The 25033-nt window shown below is 36.2% G+C and overlaps 1 protein-coding gene across 2 annotated transcripts in view; it reads left to right on the forward strand.

The window, feature by feature from the left end:
- LOC141433404 (uncharacterized) overlaps positions 1-24553 on the forward strand; it is a 32405-nt gene extending 7852 nt beyond the window's left edge. The window contains exons 1-5 of one of the 2 annotated variants that reach the window (XM_074095429.1): positions 13579-13949; positions 14748-14886; positions 18407-18546; positions 21655-21774; positions 22157-24553. In XM_074095429.1, coding sequence (XP_073951530.1) covers positions 13811-13949; positions 14748-14886; positions 18407-18546; positions 21655-21774; positions 22157-22611 — 993 coding nt within the window. In that variant the 5' untranslated portion in view covers positions 13579-13810 and the 3' untranslated portion in view covers positions 22612-24553. Of the gene's footprint in view, positions 1-13578; positions 13950-14747; positions 14887-18406; positions 18547-21654; positions 21775-22156 lie in introns of those variants that run through there. The other variant, XM_074095430.1, reaches the window with a different exon arrangement.
- The last annotated feature ends 480 nt before the right edge of the window (positions 24554-25033 follow it).

Below are 25033 nucleotides of genomic sequence, written 5' to 3' on the forward strand. Positions count from 1 at the left end.
CTGCATGTCATATTTGATGTGTCACAAAAACGTAATTGAAACATGAAAGCTTATCATTAGCGAATTCCAATGTGAATTGATCAGTTAGGTGATAGCAGAAATGCGAGGTGGCGTGATGCAGTGACATGCTGGGGCAGTCCGTCACACGGCACGCACCGGAGGAATCCAGATGGCAATGAAGTCATCATGTTGAATTTCTAATGGCCACGGATTCCATTTCGTTGACAGTGAAGTGAGAGTACCGGTATTTCAGCAATTCGGGCCGTCTCGCGCTTTGTCTGACGGTAACATGTGGGCTCTAAGGGCCTGTTTACATTCATCCAGTAAAATCGTTCCAGCAACGGTATACATTGCGGGGTCGCGATGCTAACGAGTTACACGAGATCGATCGAGCACCGTGTCATGCTACTGGAACTATTTTACTGGAATAATGTAAACAGAGCCTAATGGGTGCTGGAACATATTGTGTCATCGATTGTAAAACTATATCTACCTATAGGTAGGTACAGCATTATATTACAGCGCGTTATTTGGGATTCTGTTCGTCTTAAATTCTTGAACAGCTAGAAATATTTTTACAACTGTCATTGATATTTAAAACTTCATATTTAGTCTCAATTTTGAGATGCTTTTATTTCAACCAAATATTCGTCGTAATTCGTTCTAAATTAAATAAAATTACTTACTGTAATAATAACATCATCGGCGTGTTCTAGTACACGAATAGAATGTACATTTTAAGCGTTATCGACCTCCAAATTATTTTAGATAATCATGATTTCTAACAGATGTTGGAATGCCAACCTCCAGTAGGTATTATTACAAATGTGATTTTTCGTTTCATGTACAAATTTGTTTCTATGATTAGGTAATTTTAATAGTCGCATATGGAATGTTGATAGTCCGAAGACTGATTTTTCTTGTGACCTTTAAATAAATCGAGTTATCGCAACATATCTTTTAATGCGAGGATGTTTACGACATTAAGAATGCTTGGAATGCGTGTACTTCACACATGAGATAATGACCGAATTCCCAATAAACAGTCCATTTACGAGGAATGCTGGCCACTCGCGCAAACTTGCTGATGCAACGCAAGTAGAATACGACACTACGTCACTTCGATTGAAACGCTTAGTCATAAATATCTCAAGATATTATCTCAACTCACGGAAGCCAATACTTAAATATGCATTATAAATATGTACCTTATAATCATATACTTAAATACTTAAGGGGCCCATGTCCCAAGCGGAGCCTTTTCTACTAGTATCTCTCTCCATGCATTTCTCGTCTTACATATCTATCTACTTGTGCCCTGGTCAAATCTTGTAAGTAGATTTTCTCATACTTCCAGTGATTGAACTGAGTCGGAATTTGGCTTAAATTCGATAGGTTCCGAATTTTACTGACGTCATATAAATGATACGCGTCACATTTGATAAATAGGTACTACGTCAAATCGCGCTATCATTGGCTCGCCATCCGCATCTAGTAAGGGATCTCCTTAGTTAAGTCGCTAAGCATGTCAGGGCTACCTCGTACCTACATAAACTGTACTCACGTGCCCGTACGTGGCGCTATGTGCTATGTACCAATACTTCGCCGATCCTTTTATACCGACCATCCTTATACTAGCTCTGCATTCTGCATTGTACTGCCTAACAATAACAATCAACTGTGGCCTTGCTTACATTGAATCTTAATCGACAGCAATTGATTACCTCTAGGAATTACAAGATGGTACAGAATATCGATTGTAATGTCAATTGTTGTAAAAAAAAGATAATTCTTTATCTTTATCTGCATCACAAGAAATATGGGCACAGTAAGGGATTTAGATGTAAGTACATCTACATTATTAAAAATGTAATCTGTTTATTTCAATACTTAATAACAAAAAAAAATCTTCCGCTTATACTCTAATCTTAATATTTAAAGATTTTATCGAATCTAATTATAAATCAAATTATAAAAAACAAAGTTTCTGACTTAAAGGGCTGTTTCACCACCCATTAATAATGTCAAGAGTAAATGACATAAGTTGTTTGGTATCACATAGTACCTAATATGTTAGTCGGAAAGGCTGTTTATCAGCATTTTTTTTAATATTTACCAGTTGTTTTGCAGTTTTGTTTTACATTGAATCATCATATGGAAGTCTATTCAAAGCGCGCGGCAAAGCGTGCGTCTACACTCTCTTACCGTAGTCATTGTTAGCTGAAGGTATTATGAATGTTGGGAGATATGACAGATTCCGTAGATTATCTGGTCTATGTCTTTTGGTTAATGACGGTAGGTATGTTATCCCTGTATTGGGTCACGATGGTTAGATCTACCTTGTCATGGACCGGCAAATCCCTGCAGTATTTGATTAAACTTGCATAATTATTCCTGTACATATATTTTACTTTTAACGGAACGATGGTTTTAAGTAACCGTATTTGTTATCTATATATATTATTCAAGTAGGTCTTATAAGTCCTACCATAACTAGATAGACCATAACTAATTATAGAATCGGCCATTGCCATATAAAGCAGTCTTATTGTACTACCAATAGAAACGCTTCATTTACCTATCTTCGCAGAGCACATCTCTGCTGGAAACAGCTGAGCGGAGCAAGGCGATTGGTTCATGAAAAAAACACATTCCTCGCAACACATCCTCGCACATCTCTGGTGGAAACGGAGCCTTAGACCTGAAACTTATTACCAATATAATAACTCATGATTTTTTTTGGATCCAATTTGTTAAGGACACGTGTGAAAATACTATCCGAAATGTGGTGAATCTGTATATTGCTAAAAAGTACGGCTCCAATTTAATTTTTAACTAAGCGTGAAAGTAACTAAGGCGATCCGTTTTTTAACCCCCAACGCAAAGAGGGGTGTATAAGTTTGACCGCTATGTGTCTGTGTCTGTCTGTGGCACCGTAGCTCTTAAACTGGTAGAACGATTTGAATGCGGTTTTTTTTATTTTAAATCAGATTTTCTAGCAATGGTTCTTAGACATATTCATCAAAATCGGATTAGCCGTTTTTGAAATATTGAACTTTTCTCACTTTCCTCTTCAAATTCTGACTAGTTTCTACGCGTGTAATTCGAATTAGGAACTTCAGGTACTCCATCGACTTGCTTTAAAGGTAAATATGGAAAAATTCTCTCCAAACGTTGACGGCGGCTGACTGCCGTCCTTCACTGGTTGGAGAAGCCACTGTAAAAAGAAGAAGAACAGATATGAAAAATTCTATCTTAAGTAGTTAAAAACAGTTGAACATCTTGCAAGAAGGTCACGGGCGAAATGCACATTACGCAACTGAGCGCAGCGATTTGTGTCGGTCACGGTTCGATCCCAGCTGAGGGTAGTAAGAAATTATACTTAAAAATTCCATCGACCACGTACCATGACCATCACACATTTTAATTGCATACTTACATATAATGGAGGCTCGATTTCCTTGTGGCAACCAAGAGCGCACGAAATTAAATGCAGTTGAAATACTTGAATTTTTACTAGGTACACCGAGCTTATTTGCCTTGATGTGGAATGGAAACATGTTAGAAAAAAACGTTTGGGTATAGGATGGTTGACACCTACAGTTGTCATTTCCTTTGAGCGTCATTTCGTTTCATAGTTAGTATTTTTGTCCCAAGACCAGGACTATTCAGGGTCTACTTCACAATTTCGAGTTAACTACTAACCCTGGGTTATATTTAGTGTCAAAATTTATGGAATTATCACACCCATTACCCTGAGTTAAATCTTTTAACCCCAGATCGTACAAGCGACCCTTAGCTTCTTAAAGAATGCTTAATCTTTGCTTCACTGTGACGACAAAATTTGAGATCAAAAATCAAAATTGATATTAATAGATTAATATACTTAGCTGAGCAGTATTCTATTTAAAATATCATTTATCGTTTTATTCAGAATCCTGCCCAAGTAATGTTCCTCATATTTCTAGCGTTTGTAGTATTTAGCAGTAGAATAATAAATGCTTAACCCGCTTTTCCGCATACCTAGGTACTTAAGAATAGAGTGAGAACTCTCTTCACCTAGAAAACTACCTACCTATTCGTATCTTTACAAAATATTATTCGATAATCTTTTCAATACAATATAATTCATTTATTTAATGAATCTTCAGTATAATTTCTTGTACTATTACTAATTCTGTGGTATGGATACTTTACCTACAATCTGCAAATCAAGATGTATGTTCCATACGCCATCTAGGGAGTTTGACAAGAAACCCATGTGTTCGTGAACTGCGTTTGGGCTAGTCCCCCGGAAAGTAGAGATGGCGCTCGTGGTTCTACCGCGGAGATGTTACTAAGTCTGGCCAACAGATAGCGCTGGCAACCTTATTTGAACAGGACAAGTCACAAATTATTGTAGCCCGAGGGGTTTTTTCATGGAGTAAACGCACGCGCGTAGAAGAAAATCTATACCGAGTACGACGCTGAATAAATTATTAGCAACCGACGTAATGCAAAACAAGGAAATTAGGCTAATGTTGTGTATGATTTCGGCTGGTAAATTGTTGTAGGTCATTGTTAAAAAAAAACATACGTTACGTATACCATTATTTAGAACTTAATGTTACGAATGGCAACATTTAATCATGTTTTGCCGATTTAAACCGGTGTACTTTTTTATTTTCATTATTTATCTACTAACTCTACATGAACTCTACGGTACGTTTGAAAAACTTATTCGGGACGATTGTAAATTAAAACTAAAGGTTTCACAAAAAAACTAATTGCCATTTATTATTCAAACCTTTAAACATAAATGGCATAATAAAATAGTTCTGTGCAAAAGTACCCTTACCTTAGTAACGAATTCTGCATTCATTAATTCATTCACACCTGTGTTTTGCCTCGTGAGTTCGATGTCAAACAGTACCTAGAAACCATTTAATTTTACATTCAAAAAAATAAATAATTCTATGACGTATCTAATAAAAAAATAGGTGTTTCTAGGAACTCGGTAAATAAAGTTGTCACAAAAGTCGTTTATTCTGCAAGTAGGCTGCAAAGGGCTCTTTTATTATGTTACTTTTAGGGTTCCGTACTAAAAGGGTAAAAACGGGACCCTATTACTAAGACTTTAACTGTCCGTCTGTCTGTATTTCTGTCTGTCAACAGGCTGTATCTCGTAAACCGTGATAGCTAGATAGTTAAAAATTTCACAGATGATGTATTTCTGTTGCCGCTATAACAACAAATACTAAAACAGAATAAAATAAATATTTAAGGGGGACTCCTATATAACAAACGTGTTTTTTTTGTCTTTTTTTCCTAATGTCTATGTTGTATAGGTAATGGTAGTTAAGGGACCCTTCGTGCGCGAGTTCGACACGCACTTGGCCGGTATTATACTACTACTCGTAACGCTGTCGGACTATTAAAATTCTATCATTCTAAATAAGCAGATTTACATAGGAGCTACACTTTAACAGTGACAAACACAGACGGGTGTATATCCGAAACTTTCCGAAGGCACAGGGATAGCGCATCCTCCATTGTTAAACTTCCCGCCAAACCATTCAATGCCACCTGTGAAACTCAAGTTAAAATAAAATAGGCGTTTGATTGCAACAACACCATTCGATGTGGAATGCGGAATGCGGCAGCTTCCCGCACTTTCGCCACAAACATCCGTCTTCCGTGGCTGCACTGGCGTTACTTTTGTTATGTAAACACCGCGAGCGGTTATGACAGGGAACTGTTAATGATTGGACTAGTACATTGACAGCGTTGACTGCTAGCAGTTCGTACAGTACGTACAAAAATGCTTCCGATTCCAATTCAAGTTGTAATTAGTAATCATCGACATAAGATTTATGTTTAGGCCGCTGTGCTAGTTTAAAGACTTGCAAGAATGCATTCAGCGAACTCAATCACTATTTATCTGTCGTGGGCTGACCGAATATAGTAGGACGTAGAACCTGTGCGTAGAACGATTTCAATGTAACAAGTCTTTTAGTAGTAGGTAAAGCCGGTGAAGTTGTCGCTCTATCTGTCATGTAGCAAGCGGCACCAAAATACCAAATACAAAATCCAATGTTGATGGTTTTAGTCTGAATGAGGGTTTTGCTGTCTCTGTATAAAATTTAGAAATGAAAAAAAAAAAACTAAAAGCTTCCTAAAACCAGCCAGGCAACCTACCAGCATTTTACTGATAATTTCAAATATTTTTTTCAGTTTTATGACGTCATAAGTCGCTATTTGTTCGCCAACTCAATCAACTAACTATTTATTTGTTTTAAAGCAACAAAAAATCTATTTTTACAGTAAATCGAAAATTAATCTGGTTTTCAGGGCTAAAATAAAGCGTTTCTTTACTGGAGTCGTGCCTTCGAATTATTTTTTAATGGCGTCAACATCCCTATTAATTAGGTTCATTTAATACTGTTATTGCAAAGCATGTATTTTTACAATACAATACAGCAGCATAAACATAAAGTCGTTCCGGCTGTATGTACCTATGTTACCATTTGAAACAACACAAATCAAATCAATGAGGGTTTTCACGGAAGTGAAATATCGCTAGATGGCGTTAGTATCGTGAGGTCCGTTTGACGTTTGCTCGTGATTGGTTAAATAACTAAATGAGCCAATCGCAAGCAAACGTCAAACTGACCTCACAATACTAACGCCATCTAGCGATATTTCACCTCTGTGAAAACCCTAATTAGTCCGAGTTGACGTCCTGTTGACAACCGATGATTGTATTTTTTTTATTTTAAGAATGATGGCATGTTACAGCAACCAAGTCGAGCTAATCGCAGTACTCAAAAATATTTCAACACAACCATCTAGCTATGAATGACTGTAGATACCTATTAACAATTACATTTAGTCCCACGGACCTGTGTCAAACTGGATTTAAAACGCCCTTGTATACTTCAAGAGAGACCCTGTCGCCTATCTTGTGTGGCAACTGGCTAAATGCAGTCAGCCACGTGGCATTTACGTCCAACAGAAGCCAAAATAGTAATTTGTGCGTGTGCCATAGCTGGCACATGATTTATCAAATTCAAAAATATGATATTTTGTATTAATTTAAAAAGCACCGTAAAAATATTTATAAAAAAATAGAGGAAAACATTTGACATTGGCATTGTACGGAACCTTCTCCACGCGAGTTCAACTCTCACTTGCCGGCGGGCTTGTTGGCCGGTTTTACTATACAAGTGACGTCTACTTCAACATAATTACATAAAGCCGTGATTGTTACAATGTTCAGATATTTTGGGGTTCCTCAGCCGGTTACATAAATATATTGGAAAGAGACTCTTGTGTATTGGTTAATTTGGTATAGTTATGTAGTAATTTTTAGCCAGTGGATTGCTTTTTTTCTCTAGATGGTGAAGTCCTTCTGTTTAATTTCTGTGCATATAAGTAAAATATTAAGCTTGTTGCGGCTTAGTAGTTAGATAATAATAATTTGATCTTCACTCAACGCACGCGCAACTCCGTACAGCCTCGGGACACGGAGGCGGCTACTGGCTTCACGTTCACGCGAATCGATTTGAATACATCATGTTCGAATTTTAAATAATTCCTGCCCCTTGGCCGTTATTTGTATGCAACCGTTTTTTTAGAACGCCAAAGCAATTTGAATTTCCACTACTGTAATCGATATTTTTCGAAATTTGTATCCGTTTCCGTTTTAAAAATATTCACGCTAATTTACATTTGCACGCATTTGCTCCGTAAACAAAATTCTACAGATTCAGTTATAGGTTTTTTATCGAACTACTAGTTTTTGACAGACTCCACTTTTATGTTACATTACAGAGGACCATGCCAATGAATAAAAATACAGTCAACCAATTTGATTCCTAGGCCACCACAGAACCTTGTCATTGTGACATTTTACGTCATCCAATAAGCATTGCTATAGATGGACAAACCAAAATTATTTTCCTTCACAAGGTTCTATAGCGGCCTAGAAATCCAATTGGTTGACTGTATCTATAGTTCAATATTCTTTGTTTGTTTATAAATACTCTTTATTGTGCAAAAAGGGAAAACAAAAAGGTTACAGAAAAGAAAAAGTGTTAAGCACATAGGCGGACTTATCCCTGAAGGGATCTCTGCAATATTTTGGTGACGGAAAAGAAAAATAAAAATATTTCAGTTCATGTTATTGTGGCAACAGTCCTATTCAATTAACTTGAAAGGTAAAATGTTAGAAAACGTCAACTTCATTATCCTAGTACTAATTTGAATGAAATTCCTTTATTACTTTCAGAAATGTCAGATATTTTATTCATTACATTTTTGGTTGCGCTCTAAAAAATGTCGTACGTTTGTTATTATTAATATTTTTAGTGAAACATTAGCTTGGCATTTTAGAAAAGTGCTTTAAATAACCTTATTATAACCATAATTACTTAAATAATGTTACACTATGTACTTGATATTGATATTTTGCCCTGTGTACAATTGGAGCCAAGTTTGTGTTGTTATCGTTGGGTGTGCCAGTGGCCAGTATGATTAGATTTATAATTTCGCAAAATACTTTACCAAAAAAACGCGCATGCAATTCGTAACTACCAGAGCCATGACATGTTGTTTCAATAAATATGTGCTTAGTTTAATAACAAACACTCTTTCACTTCAAGTAATATGCTTAAGTTGACGTTCATTTACGCACAAACTTGATACATCGAACGAAAGTAGGTATTATGCATTAATTACCTGACTTTCATTTGTTCTTCAAATTACAATAAATATATGCAAAAATTCATGTGCCGCTGGTAATATTTGCGATTTAAATCCAATTTGCAATAAATTTTTGACTAACGAAAGATTTTTATATATTACGATACCGATCTACCCATTAAAAATTTAATGGTTACTTTCGCATATCCTTACTACACTTACTATTATAAAAAATAAAAATGCAAAAGTGAGTCTGTTTATTTGATCCACATTTAGATACGCCTTAACTACTGAACCGATTGCCGTGAAATTTGGTATAGGTAGGTACAGTCGAACAAATTGAATCATGACCCAGAGTGGAACCTTTGTGCTACTAATGTCATGTTGACATCTCATACTTTTGTCAAGGAAATCATAGTGAAATTGATTATTAAAAGGTTCCACCCTGGGTCATGATTCATTTTGTTCGACTGTACATTATTCAAAAAATCTGAATAGTAATTGAATACCTTTCATCCCGAATAAACGAATTATTCGCAGACGAAGTCGCGACCAACAGTTAATAGATGCTTCAATACATTATCTATTTTTTGTAGGAAATTCGAATATAAATGTACATAGTCAATTATTTTGAATAATAATTCGTAAGAACCACCATGTCACTAATGTTTTAAGAGGTAGAACCATATTTTTTTTATTGGAAAGATGTTTTAATGTCTGAATATAAACTGTAAGATTATCTCAACTTCAAAGTAAGGCATCTCCAGAAACATTATTTAATTTACATCCCTTAGGTCTCCCAACTCCCAACCGCAGGTTTTACTTTTAAATTTACTTTCCTCTGTTGTTTGCGTTCCGGTTTTCTTGAAACCTCAGCGGCTTTAGGTAACTACAAAAAGCCTAAAACATTCAGATAATGAATAAAAGAACCCTATGTAGAAATTTGCCTTCGTATTACTTGTAAATTCTAAACGTTACATTTAACAAATGACCAATCAAGCATCATTTTTTTTATATAAATGAATAAATAAATATCACGGGACACTTGACCTAAAGTCCCAAAGTAAGCAAAATCGATTTTAATGAAAATTTGCGCTTTAAAGTTGAATATTTTACAAACATATCACTGAATCGAAAAATCGTTTTAGTAACCCCTAATGGTTTAAAAAGATCTATCCAACGATACCCCATACTACAAGGTTGGATGAGAAAAAATAATCACCCCCACTTTACGTCTATGGGAGGTAGGGGAGACCGAGGAGAGTTGTGAAAGAGTAGAGTAGTGACAACGTCGATTTTTTGAAGCTTATTAACTGCTAGCGAGCTCGCTATAGCGCGCATTTTTTAGTTCAAGTCTCGAATTATCAAACGCGTGCTGTTGCGAGCTCGCTTGCAGTTAATAAGTTTCCAAAAATCGACGTTGTCACTATTCTCCTCAGTCACAACTCTCCTCGGTCTCCCCTACTCAAAAAATTTTTTTTTACGATTTCTTATTGTACCATTTTGTTGGCATAGTTTACGTACCGATATATTCGTGCAAAATACAGATTTCTAGCATTGATGAGCTGATGAGCTGAGCAAAGCCGCGGACGGACAGATAGACAGACAGACAGACACACATGGCGAAACTATAAGGGTTCCGTTTTTCCCATTTTGGCTACGGAACCCTAAAAACGAGCTTACTCCTTTCTCAAAGGGCCGGCAACGCCTTCATAGCTCAACTTATGTTATGGGCATCCACCGGCGACGGTGGTTGCTTTCCATCAGGTGACCCGCCTGCTCGTTTTCCCTCTATCACAAAAAAACGAGGATTCTGTCAGTCGACTTATGTGGCTACATATTGTGCAAGAGTAACGTCATTATAAAAAGGTGATATTTTAATTTCTAAATGGTCATTGGGCCAAAATTGCTACGGAATGGGTTCCTAGTGTGACGGATACCGTAATAGAGGCAGACCGAAGAGGAGATGGAGGGACGACTTAGATGCCTATAATGTGGGATGGCGGGAGCTCGCCTTTGATAGGCAGGAGTGGAGCAAGAGCGGAGAGGCCTTTGCCCAGCAGTGGGACACAAAAACAGGCCAATAAAAAAAATTAAAAAAATGGTCATGGAATATTCTTATCTGTTTCATAAAATATTAAATATTAATTCCTCTTTCTACCGAGGGATAATTAATGTAGATGTCTTTAAAAAAAACTCCGTTCATCAACACCTTGTGCACACTATTCCTCATAGCAAATGTAAACTGCACCATTTGCTTAGGAACGCAATAAGTATAAAACCATAAAACGAACGAGAATAAAAAGATTGACTTTTCCCACCACTTAAGTATATCGATTTTTTATAATCACAAGTTCCATTTCTTCTGCAGTTTCTTTATTTAAATCAGCATCACTTTACCTGTTTTTTGTGCCAACTGTAAAAGAACTTATTATTATATTAAGAAAATATATAAACCGTATCTATCAACAGCACAGACATCGTCAACTTTAACGTAAGTAATCTGTAGTTAAAAAAACATACTTAAATGTTTGTGTGGGTCGAATCTTGGAAATTGAATTCAACCCATTTCCTGTGATCAGATTGACTTGAACCTTGGTAATCATAACGTAAGTTGGATGAAAATATAAGTACAGTCAACGAAGAGAAAAGCCAGCAAAAAAACATGCATTAAAAAAGATTTTTTTACAATAATATTGTTCTTGAGATTTCGTACCAAGTAATACAATGAACACATGACATGCGTGCAAATAATTATCCCTTAGAACGATTAGGAACTCGTTTCGAGCGGATACATGCCCGCGGCTTAGTAGCCCACTGAATTACTCCTCTCATCCCAATTTCGTATTCGTTATACTCGTTCAAGCTTAGCATTCAAGTTATTGATTTTTTTTTGGTGGCTTCTGTATTGTGTTTTTTGGCTCTTTATGACATGAGACAGTTGATGATAGATTGATCGGCTGTAATATAAAGGAATTAGCTTTAGGTTGTTTCTTAGAATATTATCATCGTATAAACGGTTGTAACATTTGCGTCTTTATGTATTATTGTTGTGAATTACGATGCAGAAGTAAAGGACTTCTTAGTTGACACTATAAATTTAAAGTTGGCTTTCTTCAAGGCTCGGACGAGCGCTTCGCTTGAATGCCGCCGCCGCGTCAAGGCACAAAAGAATAAAAAGAAAAAGAAATTGGGAAAAATAACACTCCTCCCTTTAATTACACTCCACTGAACGAGGTTTCTTGTGTAAGGCGATCCTACAACGCCGAGGCTTAACTACGAGTTTTATACAAAGACACAGACAGTGTTCATAAAAGCTGAATTCTAATTCTCTTCACTCGACCGTTGCAATTTGTTGACTTTCGTTTTTTTTATGTTCAACGTGCAGTGTAAAATTGACTGGGTTCAGTGTCAATTGTAAACGTTTAAGAATAAGTAAATGTGACAATCAGCTTTATAGTTTTTGTGTCTAATATAGGTACTTGAGAACTGTCATAAAATAATGAAGCACTTGCGTACTTTGTCAACTAAAGTAGAAGCGTCTCTTCTATCTACTAAAATAGTCTAAAATATCGAACTGTTTTGACAGAACAGGCTTTTGTTCACCCGCCCGACAACCCGCTAACTTTTAATTAAGAAAGTTACCTCATTAGCATCTTTAGATACAGGAGTCATTGCGGCTTACACAATGTGAACTTTCCTGCAATCTGCGACTACTATGACACTTAGTTTTATTACTGGAACGTAACATTTCTCGTTTACTCGTATATGCTGTGAATCCCGTCGACTTAATTAAACTAGCGGCGCCAAAGCCTACCTGTCGGCGAGCCTTTGCCTCGCTCTATTAGACAATAAAAAAACTAATGCTTGTACGGTCCTGCAGCATCGCAGCAACTTCTCACAGTTCGACTTCCCCTCCCCTACTCCTCACTCGTCTCGAAATAAAACAACCTTCCAAGGATACAACCACCGTAATTTAAAACTCGACTCTTAGTTTTTACAAATCAATTTGGACTCTACGGTGCGAAAAATAGAAACCGATTTATCTTTTAGGTATTGCTATGCACTTTGTATCGTTGGAAATGAACTTCATCCTTATAGTGGGGTTCGTAGAAGCTACTATTGAGATTGTATTTCAAGCTGGAGGTAGTAGCAAGGTGAAGGAAGGTGGAAGTGTAAAGGGGGTTCATTAATCCCCGCGCCCTGCGCTCACGCACTTTCATGAATGGACCGAACAGGTTGATGTATTCCTAATACAGGCTGATGCATTTCTAAATAAAATTAACTTTTTTACTGTTCGAAAATTTTACCGCGAAACTAAAACATCACTTAAAGTAAATACGTAAACATTAAATAGGTCACCCAGCATTAGTGTATTTGTGCCTCTTCAATTATGTATACTTGAGAAATTCAGGTCGCTTCGGTTCTGAAGAAAACAAATTTAAAATGCTCCAAACAATGTTTAATGCTAAATCGACTCATCGCCGATTTCAAATCGTTTTAAAATTTGTGATGTCATCAATTCCTTTGTGTGACTGGAAGCAGCGATCTCTCGTAATCGCATTTGTGTCATAAAATCAGAGTGACCAAAACACAATGGGATGGGAAACAATTTACAATGTCGACTCCAATGACGATTACGGCGACAGCGATTTTGTTGTTTATTTTTGTATTCATAATTGTATATGTATTAAATAGTGTTAATTTAACATTTTGTCATTAGTTTGTGGTTTTGCCTGTCGGGCGCAAAGCGTCCTGTGAACGAAGGGTTCGAAGGAAGCGCCGCAACGTCCGGCCGCGTGGATGTAGCGTGATGCTCTTTTTGCTTTTTGGTTTGTTTTTTGTTCATCTCATTTATTTATTCCGATGTAATCTCTTCCAGTTCGTTTTTTGTTCAGTCTTCCTTCAGTGTTACCTGTGCCGGTACGCCAATGCCTTGTATATTGATCCGCTCCTGATTATTTGCTAAAAGAATTAGTGTCTTTGCCATTTTGTTCTAATTGACTAGTGCGTTTGGTGGTTACGTGTTTGTTGTTTATTTCGAGCGTTCGTTTCAAAGAAATATGCTATTGTTCTTCGACATAAGAAACTACTAGTGCTTAATTACGTGTGTTGCCCGAGGGCTGTGATGATGGAATTGCCAGAGTATCTGCTGCTTCTTGCTCGGACATCGCTGAACAATCTGAATCTCCTATCGATGGAACCTCCTCATTCACCCAAGTTCAACCTGCCTTTATGGCAACCGTGGGTTGCTTCTCCCCAAAAAGGTACAATACCATTTAATTTTCGCTAGCTTGGTCACATGCATAATTATTGTTCAAGTTGTCGTGTTTATCTAGGGCGACAATCGTTAATATCGAGAGCTGTTAGTGTTCAGTGCCATAATTATTTTGATAATTAGCTAAGTAGGCGGTTATTTGGATGGCGCCAGCCTCAACTTTAGTAATGAGTTTGTTTCTATAAAATTACTCTATCTAAATCAGGGTTGATGAGAATGAGATTGGACAGGATTCCAATTAAAAGTTGTCGGCGCCGATTGGGAGCATCACGGGCTAAAGCTCAATAATTCCTCGATCATTTCCCAGAACGTATTTCGACATACATCATACCCTCATTATGTACTTTTGCCGGTCAAATAATTCTGCATTATAGAAAGCCATAAATGTTACGAGTGTTGTTCTTATTTTATGTTATTGTCAGTTTCAATTGAAACAATTATAATAAACTTAATCGGATGATGATATACCTAAGTAGGAATATAAGAAATTAGTTGTAACATAATAGGGGCAGTTTAGTCCCAACTACTTATTTTAAAGACATTCATCAAAAGTGGCTAGGCCTCATTCATATATCCTTCTTATATGCATTTGATTTTGTGATATTTACATAGTATCGACTAAGGTCCTGCTTACATTATTCCAGCAGCATTACGGTGCGTGGCCTCGTGGCCAGAGCTTACGAATTACAAGAGATCGATCGAGCACCGCCAGCGTCATGTTCCTAAGGCCTAGGGGTGTTAATTGTCATGAACACCAAATCCTACAATATGTATTTATTTGCCACAGAGACTCCCAGCACAGCGTCGAGTGGAGAGTCGGAAGGCGATCGCACGCTATCCCCAGAAACGCCGCGCGAGCAGCCTAAGGAGCTCACGGGCAAGTGGCGGCGCGAGAGGCGGACCCGACAACCAGAATACAGACCTAGGTATGTGAACTAGGCGAAACAAAAGGGTAAACTAATAAGTAACACGGTTCTAATCGCATTTTTAAGCCAGGAAAAGGTCCGACTATACTTAGTTTTAATAGGTATTTAACTAAATGTAAACAAACTTCAGCGGTAGTACTATTACTTATTCTGTGCTTCAGCTGCTAGATTTGGTACATTCAAGGATTTTAAACATTTTACTTATCTAATTCATCGTAATACAAACTAGACTAGTGTATTTCAATACAGAAATGTAAATGTTTAGATAGTATAATGGGGGAATTTCAATATTTATGACACCAATTGACGTTGTTTTGGTTACATTTAGTTAAATACCTATCCAAACTAAGTATACCTAGTTTCGATCTTTTTGGCGCGGTGCGCCGCCGTGGAACGCAACGCAATCACCTTGATAAAAGACTTCTGAAAAGATCGAAACTAGTCGGACCCATAAACATAAAATTACTAGCGTAAATAGACCTACAGTACAGTGGTGCGATTGAAGAAACCGATCCTTACGGCATAAGCTATGTGTGGGAAAGAGATAAAATTAAAATGACAGCGTGACCCGTTTTGAATCAGTGGGCCTCCTGTCAAATTTTTCGTCGTATTTGTCTTGTGTTTATTTCTGCAATCCTTTCGATTTTTTGCATAAAACGGTAGGATTCCAGAATGGTGTCGTGTTCTGTGTTAAGTTGTGATACAACCTACTGCCATAACCCAAATAAACATACATTTCACAGGCAAAAATATGATTGATTGTACAAGTACCATTTTCATAGCTCTTATTTTAAATAAATGTATTCTCAAAATTTACTTATTAATATGCTAATATGAAGCGGTAAACAGTCTTTTTCATAAATATGGCTTGATTTCTAATAATTATGTGTTAAATAAAAATATATTGTATCCGTGAACTTGAGCACTTACGGCGTAGAGTTTGAATATTTTTTATCGATACCTTTATCGATATTCTTCCAATAAAGTTTTGTCAATTTAGCGATAATTTTCATACGTTTCGTTTAAGTCATTTTTAATCTTGAGATAACAATTGGACTTTTGTGCCACGCTAACTAAAATTACCTTAAGTGTTCTTTAAAGCTAAGTAGGTACGTATCTTGTTTGTGTTTTATTCATAGCTTACTATTTACACTCTCGACATACGAATATAGGTACCTACCTAACTGTCTAGTGTATAGTTAACAAACTTTGATTACAATACGTAAATTGAATAAAAAGAAAAGTTTTTGGTTCACAATTTTCACAAACTAAACATTGAGAAACATTCAACAATCAAATTTATCAATCTTTTCTTATCTATCTACACGTAAAAATTCACTAGACGCAGGTTATTGAATCGGAATTCGGCCGAATTTCAAATTTTTACCCAATGTCCGGGCGAAGTTCGTATTCGGTTAAAGCCACGTTCAGCCCATCACTAAATGCAACTGACAGATAATTCCCAGCTTTATATAAAATAAAGAAAAGAGAAAGGAAGAAATAAATATATAGTTATGCATGTCACGAAATGGTCCCAAATCAGCAATCTGCCGGTCTTGCGAACGGCGCTGGTCTTCCTTTGGGACCATCTGATTTGGGATTATCCACTAGAGTTAAAAACTTAAAGTTGACAAAATGGCCAGTAGCGTGATGTGAAAATTGTCGGTAGGTAGGTGACCCGAAGAAAAAAACAGAATACTTACTTACTTTTGAAGCGGTGATTAAAGGAAAGGCTTCTGTTAGGTATGTCTTGGGATGAAACATTTCTCAGTTAGTGTATGTACGTAACACCTAGGTGAACATGAATATACATAAAAATTTAGGCGACTCAGTAGGAATTGAGTTATTATGAGGCTACTGCCACTACACTAGTAGGTACTTAATTTTTAGAAATCCCAACAGTTATCTGGGCTACGTTTTGTGTTTCCACGAAGACGAAGCCGCGGGCGTACGTTATTACTAATAAGAACTTAAGTTTTTTTCGTAAAGACAGGAACCGGGAAGCTACCATTAAACAAAGTTATCCCATCGTTATTTATTTCTAAAACATACAACAACAACAACTACTTACTTACTTACTTTTCTGACAAGTACTTATAATATAAACCAATGTAATGGAAAAAAATATATAACAAAAAATTTAACCGACTACAAAAAACCATGAAAATAATTTTCTCCCAGTAGTCTGAAGTTGGTGCTTATATATCGGTATCCTGGACGAACGAAAAAAAAAAAATTTGTCAAAGCGGTTCATAAATGACGGAGTTCTGAGGTAACAAACATAAAAAAACCGAATTGATAACGACGTCCTTTTTTGAAGTCGGTGAAAAAAAAGTTCTTTTTGAAAAAATTACTATGATTCCATCCAGTTTTCATTGCTCAGAGGACTTATTAATTATGGGATCCTTTCGACTGCCATAATTTTATAAGTCATAAATAATGTTTGTCATAAATTTTTTAGTCGTAATTTTTTTCCCGCTGAAACCTAAATCATCATAAATTTTTAAATGGTCATCCCGTAGAACTCCGTAGGTTAGGTTAGGTTTGTTTTATAACAATTCTGAAAAATAAATGGTCGCAGAGAAAAAAAGAATTACATTATGACTAATAATTTTCGACCACTCCATATAGACCCATGAAGTATATTAGTAAATAATTAACTGTGACATAAATAATTATCTACATATAGTCATTATGAATAAGAAAACCTAAACAAAAGCATCCTAAAGCATTATCCTTCATTGCTACAAAAAAAGGTTAAAAATAATATTTAACACCCTAGAAAATTTTATTATACCACTTTCACTCGCTTTTCATGTTTTCACTTTAAAAATTAATATGGAAATGGTGCACCTGTGTTCGCTTCTCATGAATAAAATGTCTTATTTTCTTTTTTTTTTGTCGCTAAGTCGAGTTTTATGCTGTGATATCAAGGAAATTTAAATATTTGAAACTACATAGCTAATTTGATTAGTAGTCGTCGTAAATTGTATTTCATTGAAAATTAATTAAGTTATTGTATGTTAATTAACTATGAAGTGAAATATGTTTTTTTTTAGCATACCTAATTGCAATTGAATATTATTCGATTTAATGCATCAATTAGATTATCAAAATCTAGTCGTGTTTTTTCTTTTGTCAAACAAAAAATTATAAAGATGAAGCACGTCAAATTTCAGCAATGTGATATCACGTCGTGATAAAAAGTGTCGTGCGGGGCTGTTTCACCACCCATAGATTAATTTTAATTGACGGATAAATTTGACGCCGTCTCCGTCTATTCAAACAAAACTAACAGAGACGGCATGACGTTTATCTGTCAAATTTAATCAATCAATCAATGGTGAAACAGGGGGTAAATCTTCCTAATTTTTTCTTTAATTGACAAAAGAAAAAAACGTGCCTAATATTTTTTGGCAATCTAACTGACGGACTACCCCATTATGACTGAAAATCGTGATAATTTCACTATACTCTAGCCCTCAAACGCAATATCTGACCTTAAACATTTATGTTCCAGAGAGAACGGCAAGATGGCGCTGCGTTCCCAATCGTTCAACGAGCGCCGAACCGTGCCCGTACCGGCGCGTGCGCCGCACAGCGACGGTGAACTCGCAGACGACGACGAAGCGCCTGCTAACCTCACTGTCAATGGAAAAGGTAAATCTTTTACTATCGTATCTTATTACATAAGTCCTTTTGGATATACTTCTACACACAGGAATCTCTTGTTCATTTTACCTCTCCTTCACAACTATTCCATCGCTCTTAAAAAATAATATCTCGTTGATTTTCTTGCCGGATTAATCTCAACAGAGGTTTTTCCGAACCGTTGGTATAATTTTTTGACATTCATAAGTGGTTGTTATAGCCTTAATTGAATAAAGATATTTTGAGTTTGACCTGGCATTGACTTTTACCTCTCTCCATCACGGGGAGATGTCATGAGATTCGACTTCGTAATGACTTCGTAGTCCAACAGTCTTTATAGTTTTCCATATCTGTCATTTCGTAATAAAATGGTTCCTTTCCTTTACGTCAAGTGGGATGATTTTGTCTCGTCAACTCCATGGTGCAGGTCTTTCTTTTAAATAATGCAGGTTTACGAATAGGTAAGTACTAATTACATCTACAATCGAAGTCAAAAATATCTTCACACTTACTACTTTGTCGCTATCACTTCGTGTTTGAACTTTTATATAAAATTGACAGAAGGCATACAGTCAGAGACAAGGTTCCTACTAAAGTGTATTTTTTTTTGGCCTGGACTGAATAACGTAAAAGAAATACAAATAAAAAGTTCCAATTTTTTACTGATACCAGTGTCCCTAGCTGAATGATTGTTTTATCAAGGTGATATAATTCATGGCAGTACTCTAAAAAATCCATTCAGCTAAGTAAGTGGACTTTACAAGTTAACGAGTAATAATGGATCAAAACTTAAAATTGAACCCTCTGCTTATGGGCCGACAAGCATTTGACTGTTTTTTTTTATATATGCAACATCTATTTCAATTTGAAAGTCGTTCGAAATTATTACGTACCTATTTAAACGTTAAAACACGCTTAAGCCGTCTATCTACTCTTAAAGGAGCTAATACTTCCCGTCTAAATAGGATTATAATATAATTAAGTGGTCATCAAATTCTACGGTCTGTTCATAAAGCCTTAATTACAAGCAAATGAACTCTTATTCTTAATTGTCTCAAGGCAAGAGTAATAAAGGTAACATTCTTGTGGGGTCCTTAAACAGTCGCCATTTTAAATTTATCGGTCATTTACGATGCTTTGTGAAAATGGAATGATAGTCAAATGTTTTTAAGGCCTCGTGGCATTCAATGTTATGGCCGGTTATGATGGCATTTCAATGAGGGCTATCGTGTTTTGTCTCACTAGATGGCGCACTGTTGCGTGAGGTTTTTAAGTAGGTATGGCTTTCAAAGTCTGTTATTACGGGCGTGAAAACAAAGTTTAGATTAAAATCATATTAAAATAAGTACACCTTAAAACCGTACCACAAAAATATCGAGCATGCCACAGTGTTGCATAGTCCCCGTTTTGTTCGGAAAAAAGGGAGGACAAAGGTTTCTGAAAGACAAAACTTTCTCAAAACACAGACATTCATTGCCCCGGAACGCATATTTGCCATAATTAATTTCAGATATTGCAAAATATTCACAAAATAATTCTAATTATAAATTAACCCGCGTAGCTCAGCCAAAAACGAGATTTGACATGTTTGACATTTCGGAGACCTCACGCTACACTAGCGCCTCTAGTGGCGAATTCATTCGCGATAGCCCTCATTCGTGTTTCGTGTTAAGTATATGGAAAATATTACCTCTTGGACGCAATACCAAGGTAATACCAAAGCAGTTATTTTGAAAAGTAAAAGCTCGCTTCCAATGGTCAGATTGACTTGAAATTTGGTGCATATTATACTTCGTTTTTTTCTGCATTAGAAAAAGGGTAAAAACAATTTTGACGAGTCTTTTTACTGAAAAACGTTTTTAAAAAAACAGTAACTGTTAATGAACTAAAACTGTTACTTATGATACCAAAATAATGTAAATGATCATAGTCGTTGCTAATGGTTACATGTATGCTGTGACTTATTTTTTAAAAGTGTTTTTAAATGACACTGCACGATCGCTTACCTTCTTTCTAATGCTAAAAAGAACGAAGGATATATAGGTTGAATGACAATGTAAAGACAACAAATAAATAGCATTAAAAGCTTTTAATAAAAACTTTTCTTTACACCATTCTTTTCTTTATAACATTGTTTTTTTTTTAAATCTAAAACTGACCAGATCTGAAAATGAAGATGAAGTCGAAGATATAACTTATTCATGTGAGATCAAAAAGGGATCCAGTAGGTATCCAAACTTATCCACATATTGCTGGCTTTTAATTTATAATATAATTTCCACACACATTAAATTTTTCACATAGCTTTATCCTATCATCGTTTATTATTATTATCTTGTAGGAGTTAAATAACTTATATAAGACTTTTTACTAAATATATATGTTTTTCAGCAACAGATCGTCCTACGTACCAACTAAAGTTGTTATACTTGTGTTATCGTAACTGACGAGAACAAGCCTTTTGTTTTAACTCCTTATCTTACGACTCTAGCACAAAGGGAGGAAACTCACCGTACTTCCAGCAACATAGGTTAGACACTTCGTATGTTTGACCTTAATCACGCAGCAATGGCCGATCTGTTTTGGGAATACGAAGAATACAAAATGCGCTAAGTACCAACGTTTTGCGCTCAGATTTTAGGGAAATAATAGTAGATTATTGTCGTGGCATGGAAGTAGGGAACTGCTGGCCAAGTATCAGTATTTGCGAATTCGTTTAACTAATACGAAGCCAAAAATTGCTATTCCAGCCGAGACTAATACAAAGATTTTCTTAAAAAATGGTGAAGAATTCTAAATTAGAATAAACTTTTTCTCAAGATATATTATGATAGGTATTTAATTTTATTCCAATAACTTATTTATGCTTTCATGCCTTTATTCATAAAAAAAAACTGCAGGTGTATTTTTCTACCGAAAACATCACAAGCTGTTTCAGACCCAATAAAAAATTCCAGAATTTCAACAAAATAATGTATTGAAACGATACAAAACTAAATAAATGACCCTAACCAACTCATGCAAGGTATCCCAAGACTGCAAGAGTCGGCCATCAACCTTGTCCCTAACACAAAAGTACCTGTTATTTACTAATGTACTTATTTATTTTGTCTGCAGGTGCTCCGCCCGAATACCCTGGCAAGCATGAAGCCCCCATAGACATGCGGCTACGCTCTCGACCGGCGCCTCCGCCCTATAACAGACCGTCTGTCATCACCAAAAGCGACACACCACCTGGTAAGATAGTAGTTACTTTCTTGAAATGTTAAGATCGGTCAGTGTTGACTACCGGATGGTAGTCAACACTGACCGATCCTGACTGACTGACCGAACCTCAGAACCTCAGAAATGCTTACTCGGGGATCCGAGTAAGCATTTCTGAGGTTCTGAGGTTTTAGAATATTAGTTTTTGAAGTAGTTATTTCGAATTTCATTCTTATCAAAATGATAAGATTCTACATATATTTCAACTTTGTTGTTACACAACATGCGAAATGTTATTTATATTTTAGGTATAGCTTTAGTTTCAGCTATAATAGCGCAAGCTAAAGCTAGGCAAATAACATTGGGCGTGTTAATATTAATTGCTAAGTTTTAATTCTTTTTGTTTTGCTCCCAGGTTCAATGTCAATGTGCGACCCAGTGATTGACGAGCACTTCAGACGCTCTCTCGGCGACGACTACATGAATCTGTTCAAAAAGAACACGGAAAGTAGCCAGCCGGGACCCAAACCTAACACTAAGGACCGTGCAAGCAGCCCCATACAGTTCAAGTCAGAGGAACCCCCCAAACCCGCTAAGATCATCGCTATGGAGGTTGACGATGCGAGTTTGTCAGTCGACGATCATTTCGCTAAAGCCCTCGGCGACACATGGAGGCAAATACAAACGTCAAGGCTAAGAGAAAACGAGAAAACACAGACGGCAACAAAAGGCGGCGTCGACGACCACTTCACTAAAGCTCTCGGCGACACGTGGAAGAAAATACAGAACCCCAAACTCAATCTGGACGCGGAAAACGAGAAAAAAGATCAGACAGCGAAAATCATCTCGAGGAGCGGCGTCGTGATATAATAAAGCCGCCCGCGGCCACGGTTCCGTTCACGGCTCGGGAACATTACGAGTCATTTCACGATACCAATTGGAGTATCAATAAATTCCCACTTGTTTAATGTTAAGGAAGCTATCGTCTAACACGAACGCGGGTGCGCCGTTTACGTTTACGTTCGAAAGTCCGAATCCATGACAATCTGTTACCTATTAGGCTTTGGGAAGTATTTTTGTAATGTTATTTAGTCAATTAGTAGTCACCAGTTACACAATATAAGTTATTACCTCAATTTAAACGCTTCTGCACGATTCACTAGTACTAGGATAAGGATAAACTAAGTGTTGTAAATATTAGTCATTTTTCAGGACTTTATAATATTGATGTGCTCGTGCGTATGGTGGGGTAGCGGTGTATTGTGTCTAACTATTCTTGTAACAGTAATGTTCCTCATTTCGTTTGTAAGTTAGGTCTCAGTGGCTTCTTCGAATATGCGACAATGAAGTACCCATCGAAATTGAATGTCAGTACCTACTACGTGTAAATAATTTTAAGTAATTGTAAGTGCTAAAGATTTCATAGCTCATCTTATTTGGGAGCATAAATTGTGTTATAAGGGTACATAGTACAGAATAAAAACAATGTTAGATAGGGTAAATGTATCAACTTTACTGAAGGGGAGGCTGTAATAAATATAGGTGTTTGGATACATGTGTCCAAACAATACTATGGTAAATTCGTAGGTGTATAATATTGGCTGATAAAAACATGTTTGTTGTGCAATTACAAAGTCAACTTAATCGACAATTATTCTGTGAATTTATATTTAAATTATAATTTAATCAACAAAGTTACTCCTATACTAACGTTGCGCGACAACTGATGAAAAGGGAGTCGCGAAAAGTGTTAAGGTAAATGTTTCCTGGCGTGTCTCTGATCTAAAGTTAATAAAAACGCGGCTTGGAAGGAATACTGTGTTAATAATTGAATGTTCCTAAAGTAATTGGACCTAAATATACCTTAAGGTACCTAATTTTTATATAAGTGGGGACATATAGCTAACGGATTGATGTGAAGAACAGGAATATTTACCTTATAGTAGGGGAGCCCATGATACTAAATGGGTATAAATTTACGCGAGCGTCGTGAGGACCTGTTGAATTTTTTAGATTAGTTAATAGAAAGAAAAAAACTTATATGATGTTTTCCGTTCCAGTGGAGGAAGCATTTACGGACTTTTAATTGTGTAAAAAAATAGGTTCACGGAAATACTTAAATGTGTCTGATATTGTTTTTTAGATGCCCCGGCTTGTCTTTGATACCAAAAGTATTCATCTGCCGCCTTACATGGTGAGGGTGGCCATCCGGAAGGGCTGAAAAGAAAAAAAAATTAAATCCAGGGCGTCAGTTATTTAAAGGGCTTGTTATTAATTATGAACCCTCAAAATGCTCCCATTTAAAAGACTGACGATTCGGAAGTGACGCAAGCTCGTAACAAATTTTTGAAAATGTAAAATAACTATCTATTATGTATAGACTAATATATGGTATAGTTAATCTGACACTCTCGAGTAAATACCTAAAATCCCCTCTTGGGCTCCCCTACTATTATTTTCAAATAATAGGATTTCTAAATCAAGCACAATTATACAATAATATAGAACAACGGTACTATCGAAACTCTGTACATTTGATAAGAAACAAACTACAAACCTGGATTGCGATTCCGATTTTCAATGATTCGCATATGCAGCAATTTCTTTAATATAATAATTAAGCAAAAACGTTTTAACTGCAATACAACCTACAAAATAAAACTAACTTATAACTGGCTGTTATTAAAAGGTTACAAATAAAGTGGTTAATTATAAATTATAATTAAAATGTAAATAATAATTTACTATTTATGCACTTTACCTTGTAAGATGTCGTTGAACATACGCGAAATACACAATAAGCCTGAAGGAACACCGTCTTTTATTCACCCTCTAGATAGAATGGAAGTTGAAAACTTGGTTCATTTTACGAAGCGAAGTGTGGCCTGGCCTCAGCTGCTTAACGGCTTAACTTAGTTTTGCCTCCGGTATTACGTGATGGCTTCCGCAGGGCTTTAAGGAACCACCGTTTAGCGTTTGATCTTTCAAGTAGTTAAATGGCTGGAAATTAAAGAGTAAGTACCTACCTGTGTAGATAGACTGGTTTAATTACGTTTTTTTTTTTAATTATTACCTTTGCTTCAGCTATAATATTATGTACCTAGATCATCATCATCCTAGCCATTTACAGGTCGATTCACAAGAGGTGGCACGAATGGATTGAACGAATATTATATCATTTATTTAGACATTTTTGCAGGAAGGAAAGTGCTGCCATGTGCTGTCTGTTTGTCTGTGCTGTGTGCTGTGGTGTGTGTGTGTGCTGTGTGTGTCATATCTGTTATATGATATT

This window comes from Choristoneura fumiferana, chromosome 12, assembly GCF_025370935.1.
Source record: "Choristoneura fumiferana chromosome 12, NRCan_CFum_1, whole genome shotgun sequence".
Lineage (NCBI taxonomy): Eukaryota > Metazoa > Arthropoda > Insecta > Lepidoptera > Tortricidae > Choristoneura > Choristoneura fumiferana.